Source organism: Prionailurus viverrinus, chromosome C2 (genome assembly GCF_022837055.1).
Source record: "Prionailurus viverrinus isolate Anna chromosome C2, UM_Priviv_1.0, whole genome shotgun sequence".
Classification (NCBI taxonomy): domain Eukaryota; kingdom Metazoa; phylum Chordata; class Mammalia; order Carnivora; family Felidae; genus Prionailurus; species Prionailurus viverrinus.
In genome coordinates this window covers 38639683-38652427 of record NC_062569.1, presented here as the reverse complement: position 1 = coordinate 38652427, position 12745 = coordinate 38639683, and the positions used below count along the sequence as shown (strand labels likewise).

The 12745-nt window shown below is 38.8% G+C and overlaps 1 protein-coding gene across 7 annotated transcripts in view; it reads left to right on the top strand.

The window, feature by feature from the left end:
* Window positions 1-12745, top strand: part of SLC9A9 (solute carrier family 9 member A9) — a 687543-nt gene that overhangs the window by 393080 nt on the left and 281718 nt on the right. For all 7 annotated transcript variants that reach the window (XR_007155680.1, XM_047875494.1, XM_047875495.1 and 4 more), the window contains one exon: window positions 3813-3918. Coding sequence is in view for 6 of the 7 variants with exons in the window: in XM_047875494.1 (XP_047731450.1) it covers window positions 3813-3918 (106 nt within the window). In the remaining variant the exon portion in view is untranslated. The remainder of the gene's footprint in view (window positions 1-3812; window positions 3919-12745) is intronic.

The following is a 12745-nucleotide window of genomic DNA, read 5'->3' as shown; positions in this document are numbered from 1 at the left end:
GAATGGGCAGAGTTCCTAGAGGACTTGAGCCAGAGATTGAAGCTGGTCTAGTGAGAGGTTCAGTCAGAGCAGTTGGATGGGACAAAAGTAAGTTAGAGTTGAGGAAGAAAGCCAGAAAGCTGATGTCAAGTATGAGGGCCTAGCAGAAGCCATCCAAAGAGGCAGGACAAAGGATCAAAGACCAAAGATGTTGGGGAAAAGAGAAAGAAGAAGGGTGCAAGAAGGGTCAAGTCTCTAGCAAAGAAAGCAAAATGTTAGGTTCTTTTTTGTGGGGACTGACCCAGAGCAGAGTTTCACTGAGCAGCTGCTAAAAGGTTAGGTCCTACTAAGGGTTTCTAACATGAGTCAGAAGATGAATAAAATACGGACTCTACCTTCAATTAGTAACAAACTTGGAAGGACAAGGGCTGCAATAAGAGTTGTTTAGAAGGTGAGTTGCAAAGCCACAGCCAACTTATTAGGATGCTAAAAATACAGATGTGGATGGGTCCATTGTTTCTTGAATAGTCCAAAAGACTCTTGGCCAACCTTATAATTCTGAAAAATAATTTTAAAAGCAGTATTTACATGCAGATAGCAGTGTAGGCTGAGCCTGAAATATAGGTAGGATATAAACAAGGCTATGTGATAAGTGATTCAGGAGAAAACCAGCATTCATTAAGGTATGGGGATGGGGCTAATGTGGTACATGCAGATGTGCCTGAGAGGACCACAGGGCTCAGGCTGGTGAGCAGTGGAAGATGATACATAAATGGGTTGGAATCACCTTGAAGTATCTTGGAGTATTATTCAGAGAAATCTGAGTTTCATTCTATAGTCTACAGTTAGCTACTGAAGGTTTCTGCTCAGGAGAGTGATGTATTGAAAGTCCCATTTTTAAACAATAAGTAAGAAACAGGTTCACAGGACAAATCAGAAAAAGAAGATTAGAATCATCAAGAAGGAGACTAATGTTTAAAAGAATCTCTAGGATTTAATGATTGGAAGAGGAGAGATTCAAAGGCCACTCCCAAGTTTTATCCCAGAAATCCTAGAGAGTATCAATTCCATTGACAAAGAAATAAAGTAACTCAGAAAAAGTAGGGCTGATTCCTAATAAAAATAATGGTAATAATCTAATGATTAATATCAGTACTTATGATATGTAAAGCCTTTATTTGTTTTACACACTGTACCTCCTTTACCCTGACAATGATGATATCATGCAGATATTTTAATTTTATTGGACACTGAAGCTTAGAAAGGTCAAGGTAATACCCAGTGTCCTGCTGCTTGTAAGAATTGGAGCCAAAATTCAAACCCAAGATTGAAACCAAGAGACAGACCCAGAGACAGACCATGCTCTTTATCACTAATCCCTATTGCCTCTTGATTATTAAGTGGAATTATGATGGAGGCCACATGTTGTTTTGAATAAGTAATGGCAATGGTGATAGCAACATTTAATGAATGTCTAGCATGTGCCAAGGACTTTATATATATATATCTCTTCATTTGAATTAACCCTGTAAGATAGGCTGTTATTATCCTCATTTTACACATGAGGAAACTGAGGCTCAAGGAGGTTAAGTAGCTCCTCTGGGTCACATATCAATAATAGTGGACACAATTATTATTATTATTATTATTATTATTATTGTAACATTTGTTGAGAACTTTACCATTTGCCAGCCATTGTCATTAGCATTTTGCTAATGGATGTTCTCATATAGCTTTTATAATAACACTGGGAAGGAGATACAGTTATTATCTCAATTTTACAGCTAAAGAAACTGACACATAAAGGTTAAACAACTTGTCTGAAGCTAGGAGATTTCAGGGCCAGGATTTAAACCCAAGTCTTTTGGCTCCAGAGCCTGCCCTAGGTGGAAGAGCTGAAATTGGAACTCTTCTCCACCTGGCATGAAGGCAATGTATGGACACATAAGTAAATAAGGTGGTAAGGGAAGGGAAAAAATTCCTGGAGTTTGGGAGTCTTCCATGAGATTGGATCAGATCTGGAAAAAATGGTGGAGAGATGGAAGGGACAGGGGCTCAGTCTCAGTGGGAGAATCTGTCACGCAGCATCAATGGCCTTGCCTCTCACAAATTCAGGCTGCAGAGGAGACAGGTGTGCAACCATCCCCTCCATCATCATAACCTTGATACATTGTCCATAATGAGGCAATGCTCCTCAGGGCACAGGTCCCTGGGCTTTATGCAAGCTGGGGTCTTGACCCAGAACTGAATTACTTTCTGGACAAGGTTGAAAGAGAAGAATGTCCTATGTCCATTTGATATACCGTTACTCAAAGTGGCCTAAGCCTTCTCTACAATAACGTAAAAGAGGGAATTCAGAAGAACAAACCCCATTAAAAACAAAGCCTGCCCTCCAAGTCACAAGAAGGATTGCTGGAAAAGGGTCCAGCCCATGTTTTCTTCCAGATAAAGAATTGCTCCTAGGTGTTTACTGAATCTGATTCCAGGAAAGATGTTTTACAGAATGAATTAATTTAAATCACACTAATAGAAAAATTTATATATTCCTTGTTGCATACCAAGCACTCTTAACACATAATGACTGGTTTACATACCTAGGAGGTAGGTTACATGATTATCCCCATTTTCAGACAGGGAAACCAAGATACAAAATGGCTATGGAGCATGGCGAAGAAGCTGATACAGTGAAGTAGAGTTGGCTTCCAGAGGCTACACTCCCAACCATGGTGTTATTTTGCTTATCCTTGGCATTTTGTGCTTTCTAAAACTTTGCAAAAACGTTTTAAATATTCATCTCATTTTACTCTGCACACTTGGTGCAGATAATTCACATAGGATAGAAATGAGGCTCAGAGAGGTTAACATATTGCTCAGAAATCACACAGCCAGCAACTAGCAAAGCCAAGACTCAGACCTTGATCTTCTGCCCCAGGGGTCATGCTTTTCACTTCCCTGCCCTACTGCTAAACATCTCTTAATGTGGAATCTCTTTAGATTTTTTTTTCTTGAAGCATAAAAATGCCACATAACATATCCTTATTTGTGAGGGCTTTTTTTTTTTTTTTTTTTTTTTGCCTAACTGTAGGCATAGTTGCAATGTGACCCTTTTCCATCGATCACCTATTCCTAATCATCTTCCTATAATCCCTTCCCTGCATGACTTGGGTCACTATGCCTTTGCTCTATATGTAATTTATAGGCTATTTATTGACCAAGTGTCATCTCAGCCAGAATGAACCATCGCCTGCCAAAGGGCTTCTTGCCTGACCTAGAAATGATATACTTTTTCCCCTAGCCTACTTATACTAAGATGGCATGGGTATCTTCCCTATCACTGAATGTCAATGTTGCTCTGATCCTATTTCCATCCCCAGGAGAGGAGTCTTTAAGGTGATCTGTCCACGGCTTATGGCTCTCCAGGGAGCAGTGACCTCCTTTGGTGCTGACGTATTTGAAGCACCTCACCCTGCTTTACTCTCCATGGCTTTGTTTTGCCTCATCTGCTGCAGGCTCCCGAGAGGCACACCCCAAGGACCAAGGCCAAATTCAGGAGGTTTTGTACCCACAGTTAGGTGATTTTATCTTCTTAGTAAGACACCTTTTTTTAAATTGGAACACAGGTTTACATTTTTACTGGAGTGTTCAGCCCCCAGTGAGGCATGAAACTCATGCTGGCCTTCAAAGCAGTCCCAGTGAGACCTACAGCCTCCCAGTCAGGTCTGAAAATCAGTGCTCTTCTTCGAAACCAATCACAACAAGATTAGTTTTCCTCAGCCAAGGAGGAGATTTCGCTTTCAAAGCATTTGTTGTTTCCCTTAACGTGTCTTTGTCACTTGACCAAATTTACCAAGCTGTGTGAGTTCCCTATGCTGGAAACAGGCCTGTTTTTCCTCCTGTCTTGGAGCGCCTTCCTGTCTGCTGAGGCTGCCGGCCTGACAGGTCAGTGGTGCATTCTGCACAGCAAATTGGATGCGTGATATGTGTATGTGCTCCCATGCGTATGCCTGCCTGACCCAGCAGGAGGTGCAATGGACTCTCTCCAAGATGGGTTTGTGTCTGAATCAGCCTTTGCTCGGTACCCTGGGGGAGGGGGGAGGATAATAACTCATCCATTTTGTATGCAAAAACTTAACGGAAAGCCTCCAAAATGCTATTTCCTCTTCTCTGTCACTGGTCAGGAGGGTATGTTAAAATCTACAAATGACTGATTTATAGAGGTGATGGACGACTTTACAAATGGAAGTCTACTCACAACGTGAAGGGGTGCACAAGTGCTTTATAGAAAAGGGTGGTGGTTTTCCATTGGCTGCTAACAGCAAGTAGGCAGTAGAGGCAGCCGGCCCAGGGCGTGCACATTTCCACCCACACCAGTGTTGAGAATCTTTGCATACAGAAAACAAAGAGCTAACGTGGCGGTTCTACAATTTAATATCTCTTACCATAGAAAGTTTATATATAGAATCCTCTGAGGCAGAGCAGTTAATAGAGAAAGGGGCAGTCCCTAATGTCCCAAGGGCCATGGATCCTGTGATCTGGATTCGGCAATTAGATTGCCTTTCTGCAACAGCAAGGATTTGCGCTTGGATAGCTGCAACGATTGGGTGCCTTTCCGTGTAGAAGAATCACTGTGGCTCTGAGCAAAATGTCAAAGCTGTTTCTCTCCTTTGGCCTAGTTCCCTGCTTCTCCCAGGTTTCAGCCCTTGATCCCTTGCTGTTGCCTACTGTTGTCATCTTAATTGACATTCAAGTGGTGAGATTCTTCACCCCACTCCAAGTATTCACTGGTAACAAGGTATGCCTCTCTGGCTATTTGCATTTTATTAGGTGGTACTTTAAGTCTAAATAATAATAAAAGTTGACATATACTGAAGGTGTACCATGAGCCAAGTGCTAGCTAACCGCCTTTCATGCACATCCTTGCTCATTCACAGGACTCAAAGTTAGGGCCTACACCCAGGCCACTCAGCCAACAGTAAGTGATGGAGCTGAGATTTAAAACTAGGAGATTTGATTCCACAGTTAGGCTCTTGGGCATGAAGCGTTGCTATCTTGAATGAAATTCCATCTGTGGAATATCAGGCAAGCCCTCATGAGAAGGAAGATATTTGGTGTCTCAGGAGCCTGCCTGGTCCACTTGGTCATAGATTGGTTTTGGCTCTCCTGTGAAATGCATGGCACATCTTTCTTGTAATGATAACCTGTTGTTCTGGACAGCTGACCCAACTTACTGCAGAGTCACAGGGGCCAAGCTATTCCCCACAACTTTGAAGGTGTCTGTTGCTGATGCAGATAGCCACCCTGCCAGTTCTTAGGGTAGTGTATACCAAGGCTACATTACCAGAGTCCACCCTACCGGCCCTTATATCCAAATCATCACAACACAATGTTATGTTAGTGCTTTCCACTGTTGGTAGGGAGGTTGCTAAAGAGCTTATTCATTCCAGAGAAAAAGATCAATTGTGTCCCTTAAAATAATGAAGGTAAAAAATTTACATCAGCCATTCAAAATAATTCTGGTTCCCTTTTCTCCAGATTCTATGCCCTTTTCACTACTCAACATGTTGTAAAAGGTAAGCAAGGTTAACAATAAGAATACATATTTGACCTTCTAGAAAGGTAAAGAAATCTCTTAACCCACCTGCTATTTTGAAGTCTACTTTTGAACATTGTAATAAACACACACACCAATACCTAAAAATTGTTTGTTTTTATGTGTGAAAATTGTCTTTCTAGTTTCTGATCCATTTCAGCAAGATCTTGTTCTAGTAACTACTTAAAAGATTATAGTCCTTGTACAGATTGCTGGTTTACCTGTCCGTTTCTCTTTTGCCACCCTTTTCTACCTAGTATCCTTATTGGATGCCACACAGACCACCTCATGGGATGGGTGAATGTATGTGTGGGCCATGGTAGTGGAAAGACCCAAATGTCCACAGCTGCACCCAAGAACACACTCACGTCAGAGAAGTACTCCAGATTAAGCAATGTGCCTAACAAATATTTGATAGAAACCAAACTCTAGGTGTAAGCATTTTCTACTGCCAAATACCAAGCCCGGTTAGTCTAAATTACTAATGTGTCTGTCTGTCTGTTTGTTTGTTTGTTTGTTTGTTTGTTTATTATTTAATCCTTGCCTATTTCCAGATTGGATTTGAGACAGTTCATAACATGAGCCATGCATATCATGGGACCATTTAGTTGAGAGTAAATACTCAAGTGCTTTGGGATAGAGTTTTTCTGCAAAATTAGACAGCTGTTCATTGCTGTGGTTTGGCAATAAATAATAACTCTGGGCTTTCTGGCAGCCAAAGCCAAAAGGGAAAGATGATGAGTTATACAGGAATAATACAACATTATAAAAGGAAATCATACTTATTTGTAAAAATGGGCAAACTTTTTTCCAGTACTAAAATTTTAGGAGAATTTATCACATGTATCCCTGTATAAGGGACCTATGAACACCACAGGGGACAATATTTTTAATAATAGTTTAGGGAAGATGAACATGTATTCTTGATGTAGTAATTTCTCAGATCAACTTCAAAGAAAATCTGAGAGAGTGGCATCAAATTATAATTATCTAAGGGTGGGCACCGGGTGGCTCAATCAGTTAGGTGTCTGACTTTGGCTCAGGTCATGATCTCATAGTTCGTGAGTTCGAGCCCACTCCAGGCTCTGTGCTGACAGCTTGGAGCCTGAAGCCTGCTTCAGATTCTGTGTCTCCTTCTCTCTCTACCTCTCCCCTGCTCATGCTTTGTCTCTCTCTCTCTCTCTCTCTCTCTCTCTCTCTCTCTCTCAAAAATAAATAAACATTAAAATAATAATAATAAAAACATAATTATCTAATGTTATTTCTGGTAATGATACAATCCTTTTAGTTCTAATCCACAAGTAAACTAAGATATTGCAAAGCTAAAATCTAGAAAACTTTCTAAAAAGTGTATAACAAATGAATATGTGACAACAAATATAAGGAACTAAGTGGAATAAGCTATTATAAACAGTTGATGAGTAACCATGGAGGTAACCAGCAATCCTGGGGCCTTGTCTGCATTCATGAACAACCCATCATGTAGGTCCTAGGGATGGTGCTTACATGCACTGGTTTCTCAGCAGAATACCCCCAACCCTGACATTTCAAAGTGGTGCTCCAGGATGCCCACCAAGTGAGCAGGGTGCTAGGCTTGTCATCCCTACACTATCCCTTTTATTGGTTCCATCAATTGGGTTTTCACATAAGATTTCATTTGAAAAACGGATTTCTGTTACTTTAAACAAAGTATGTCTGTTTTTCTACCAAATTAATACATAAACATTATAGAAAATTTAGAAAGTATAGATTCACAGAAGGACATGATATTTGAATTACCTGTTTTCTTACTCAATAACTATTGTTAATATACATCTAATTATATGCATCTAATTATATGTATATACATACATTTAATTAAATATATACATTCATGCAGAATATAATTATAGTTTTTAAGTTTGAAGTAACTTGCTTTTTACACTCAAGAATTTATAGTGACTATTTTTCATGATATTCTTCTCTATTATTTAATGGATGCTTAATAGGATATCCTATCAACTTGTCATAATTATTCTCCCCTCCTTTTGATTGTTTATACTTTTCAGTATTATACATATGATTGCCATGATCATCCTTATAGACTGATGTATTCATTTCTATTACTGGGTTAAAAGGAAGGCCAAAATCTTAGTATCTTGGAAAAATTCATCCAAATTATCTTCCAGAAAATTTGTAACCCTTTATACTTCCACAAACAATGAAAGAGACCTCATTTACTTACATCTTTACCATACGAAATCTTACCCATCCTTGCTAATTTGATAATCAGCCTCCATTTCATTGTGATTTACATTTATTATATTTGTACCAAAGAAAGCATTTTAGTTTCATGTCATGGGCAATTTATATTTCTCCTTTGGTGAACTACCTATTTCTGCCCTTAGTCCTTTTTCCTACTGAGATGCTTATGGTTGTCACATTGAATTTTAGAAGCTTTTTATTTCTTTAAAAAATTAACCTTTTGACTGTCACATAAGCTATAAATATTCTCCAATTTGTGGTTTTATCTTTTAAATATGTTATATTTTGTTTGCTTAGTAAAGGAAAAAGATAGTATGGACATTTTTAAGTTTATATGGTTAATTTTATCTCCTCCTTAGAAAGCCTAAGATTTTATTAATTTTTGCATGGAAAGCCCAAGTGTTTACTAATGATAATATGTACTTTCTTTTAATAATTTTATTTTTGCATTGGAATCCAACTGAAATTTGTTTTGATATGTAGTACAGGATATAGTAGGGACTTGATCATCTTCCTAGAAGGTTATCCATTCACCCTAACACCCTCCAAATGTAACCTATGTATTTATGATATAGTGTCCATGTCTGTAGGTACATAAATGTGTATGCAGGTTCTGGGCTTTCTATTGTACCACTGAGATTTTGGTCTTCACTGTTTTGATAATTTCAGGGGTGCCTGGGTGACTCAGTCAGGTAAGCGTCCAACTCTAGATCTTGGCTCAGGTTATTATCTCACAGTTTGTGAGTTCAAGCCCTGAATTGGGCTCTGTGCTGATGGCCTGAAGCCTGCTTGGGATTTTGTGTCTCCTTCTCTCTGCCCCTCCCCCAGTGGTGCAAGCTCTCTCTCTCTCTCTCTCTCTCTCGCACGTGCACGCTCTCTCAAAATAAACGTAAAAACAGAAACTTAAAAAATGTACCCTTTACAGCTTCATTGTTCATTTTACTATCTAGTAGCTCCATCCCTCACCCCCTTTCCTCATTTCCGAGAGCTTCTTTGCTATACTCACATCTTTATTATTCCAGATGGACTTGAAAGTAACTGTTAAGTTTCAAGCAGAAAATAACTTTGGGACTATGATTGTGGTTGCATTAAATTTTTAGATTAATTTGAGAAGTGGTCTTTTTACAATGCTGAGTCTTCCCACCAAGGAATATGTTACGTCTCTCCATTTATTCAAGTCATCTTTTATGATCCTTAGTAAATTTTTATAGTTGTCGTCACACTCCAACTACAAATTTCTTCTTAAGTACTTTTTAAACTATCTTATATTGGAGGGTATGCGGATGAATCAAAACTTCTTCCGTTATGGTTTTTAACTGGCTACTGTTTGTTTATGTGCATCTAGACTTCACTAGGCTATTCAATCTATTCCCTGTAGTTCTGAAATCTAGAACTAGAGCTGATGGGTAGAATTAGGATTGATAGGCCAAAGTTACATCAGACTGTCAGATCTGTGAGGGCTGTATTAGCACCAAGAGTATGACTGAAGCCTTCTGGGCACTCACTATCTTTTCAGCAATTGAATGAATGATTTTAGCTCAACAAGAGGAAAAATTTCCAAAATCTGAATAACAGATTGCTTTATAAGGTAATGAGTGACCTGTGTCTGATAACATTCTTAAAGATTGTATATGTCCACTGGTCAGTATATTCCAGAGCAGATTTATACATCAACTAAAGAATATATCAGAAATCACACTAATCAGAAATTTCATTTGCTTCACTGTTAAGTTAAAATACAGATATATAGACCTGAGGAAACAAGAGCCTAGTTGAGAGGAATATAATAGACATACATTGATTTGGGCTACCATCACCCATTCTCCTCTTCACTGGTAATAGCATCCTGTTGTTGTTTAGAAAACTACCCTTCCTTCATCAGATACCATCTTGTTGATCAAAGTGTCCCAGCCTCCCCTGCCAAAGAGAATAGGGACACCTGAAGCAAGGTCAATCAGACACTCTTTGCCTAGGATGTGATCCTTTAAGGGAGATAGAAGGATGTATGATTGTTGGCACCTGTTCTTTCCAACAGCAAAGCCCTGTTGAAACCCCCTATTTATTCCTGACAAAGATTCCTGGGGCTGCCTTTGTACATTTTTTCTCAGAGCTATCACTCTTCCCTCCAATAAATTCTTTTCTGATGACAGTAGCCAGAATCAGTGTTTATTGCTTGCAAACAAAGAAACCTAAATGGTACAAGGGAAGGAATTATCCATGATGTATTTCCACAAAAGAAACTGAATAACTTGGTGACAGGTCAGAAGGGAAAGAGGCTCAAAGACAGTGCAGCCTCTAGGCTAGGACACTTGGGACCCTCTTATGCCAGATGCACAGTCATAGGCAAACAAAAAGGATCAAGCTTTTAAAGACAGTTTGCACAGTGTTCATTATCATTTTCGATTCAGCTTCTTATAAGATTCATTATGAACACTCCAGTGTGAGGGGAGCTTGCTCATTACCACATCTTCTGCTTTCACTTTCAGTTGTTACTAATTTGATGATGATCATTTGATTTATTTTGATTATCTTTTACTTCAAGGGCCACATTTGCAGCCGCCTCATCTCAGTCACTTGGAAATTGCACCTGCAAATGTTCAATAGTCATATAGAAGAACTTAGTTTTATAGAAACAAGTGGCTTTTAGACATGCAAATGAATGTTCTGATTTCTATTAGCCAGAAGTTTGGTTCTCTGCTGTTGGAAATATACAAGTGTAGTTTGAGAAAACTTTTATTTGGGAAGACTGGGCAAAATGTCAAATGCAAGGAAGAAGTCTTTCTAGAGGATGAGAGTATGTAGATAGAAATGGACTTTAGGGAGTTCTTTCAAGCCAGGAGAATATAGAAAGAAGAGAATGTACATGGATGTGCCCACTCAACTTACAAAATCAGCCACTTAGGGATATGTCTCTGGTTTCTGGCTCTTTGGCTCACTTGCTGAGGGATTAGGATAAGTCATCCTATCCACTGGTATCTCAATTTTCTTTACTGCTAAGGTAAAAGGATTTTATTATTTTGTAATGGAAAGACATTGTACAGGTACAAAATGTGGCTTTTGAGTAAATACATGACCCCAAGGTGTTCTCTCTATGAGGTACCCGATACACATGCATACCTAATTTCTGATCAGGTAGAATTTTTCTTGTGCAGAGTTCTATTTTCTAAAAGTCATTAGGTTACTGAGCCATTATTTTAAATTGAATATTGAAAATAATTTGGCAGTATTATTTATAGCATAATCTCTAATGGAATTGAATCCTGTGATAGAAGCTGCTTTTCAGTTTATAAAGATAACCAAAAAGCATAGCTGGACAGGTTGTTTGAGAATTCATTTTTATAATCTGTTTCCCAGCTGAGGCTTTGGGGGTCAGGTTTTTGCCAGAAGCAAACTTACAGGGACTGTCATTAAACACACGAAGAGTATGATTTCTAATGGCAACATTGACACCATGTCTAATGATTTCTCTGCTTCCGGGCACTGCTGTAATAAAAGCAGGTTCCATTTTTAGATTCCTAAGGCATATTTTATATCCACTGAAGGCAAAGGAGGGGGAGGAAGGCCACTGGCACACCTCATTTTCTCATACAAAAAGTTAAACGGTATAGTTTGCTGTTTACTCACCTTAGAATCATCTCCATCTACCAAAAAAAAAAAAAAACATGTAAAAATCTGAAAGAAAAAAAAACAACTCCTGATTACTAAGTAATGCTATTGGGCTTTGCAGTCTGATTCTAGAGAGTAAGAAACTCTGAAAAACTTTTTAAATGTAGAAGGGTGAAAACGAATGATGCTCTGGCACGTTTACGAAGGAATTAACCAGGATGTCTGAAGGCAGCACTCAACACACAAAAACATCAGGCACAACATAAACAGTTAATTCATCTCAAGCCCATCACCCAGTCATGTTCTCTTGTTGGTCTCAAATGACAAGGGCCTAATTACATAGTCATGATAAGGAAAAGTTGAAGCTTGGAAGCTAAGGTTCTGCTTATCTGTCAGGTCAGTTCTTGAAAGGCTTTTATAGGGTAAGTAGTCAGGAAAAGGAGAACTTGGGAAAGTCTTTCTCATTTACAATAGACAAGGAAGAAAGATTACCAAATGAAGCGACTGTTACTGGACATGTTGAGACTTTACTTGATCTAAGTAAGTTGGCTCGTTACTTCTTACCTCCATCCTCTCTCAGCTTGGCAAAAATTTGTCTGAAACTCTTAAGAAGGCTTTAGCTTAGAGGTGGATGTGTTCCATTTGGCTTGCCAGTGATGCATTGCATGAATTGGTGGAAAATATATTTCTGAATCTCAGTAAATAAAACAAATCACTGGGAGGGGACTTGGTGTGAATTGTTTCTTAAAACATATCTGGCCAGTTTTTGCTTCTAAGGACATGTCATTAGCCGACATCTCTTTGCTTAAAACTGCTCATGCTTTCATATTGACAGAACCACATGAATCCATTTAATTAGCCAACAATTCACTAACACATGAGGTGCACTAAAAACAAATGAGTGTTTTCCAAGCCAAAAAATAAAACCTGGAGGCTCAGAATATTAGGCATTCAAACTGTAGTAATAGGCACCCAAAATTCTCAAGGGGCTTAGTTAACCACACTGAACCAAGGGCAAACACGCGATGTTGCCATCTCAATAAACACAGGTGTAAAGTGCATCTCCTCGCATAATAACTCATTAGCTCACAGCTGCACTTTCTTGAACTGAATAGCTCATCATTTCAATATTCAAACAACCTTGCACATGTAACTTGAGTAGTGGACAAATTTACCCCTGCTTTCTTCACTGTAAATGTTTTCAGTCAATGTTTAATGTCTCCTCATGACCCCAGTAGGCATAGGGGAAACAAAAGAAAGTTCTTTTACAAAACCCATTTTCTTCATAGGCATGTAGAAAATTGTCACAAAATACATGGCACAAAT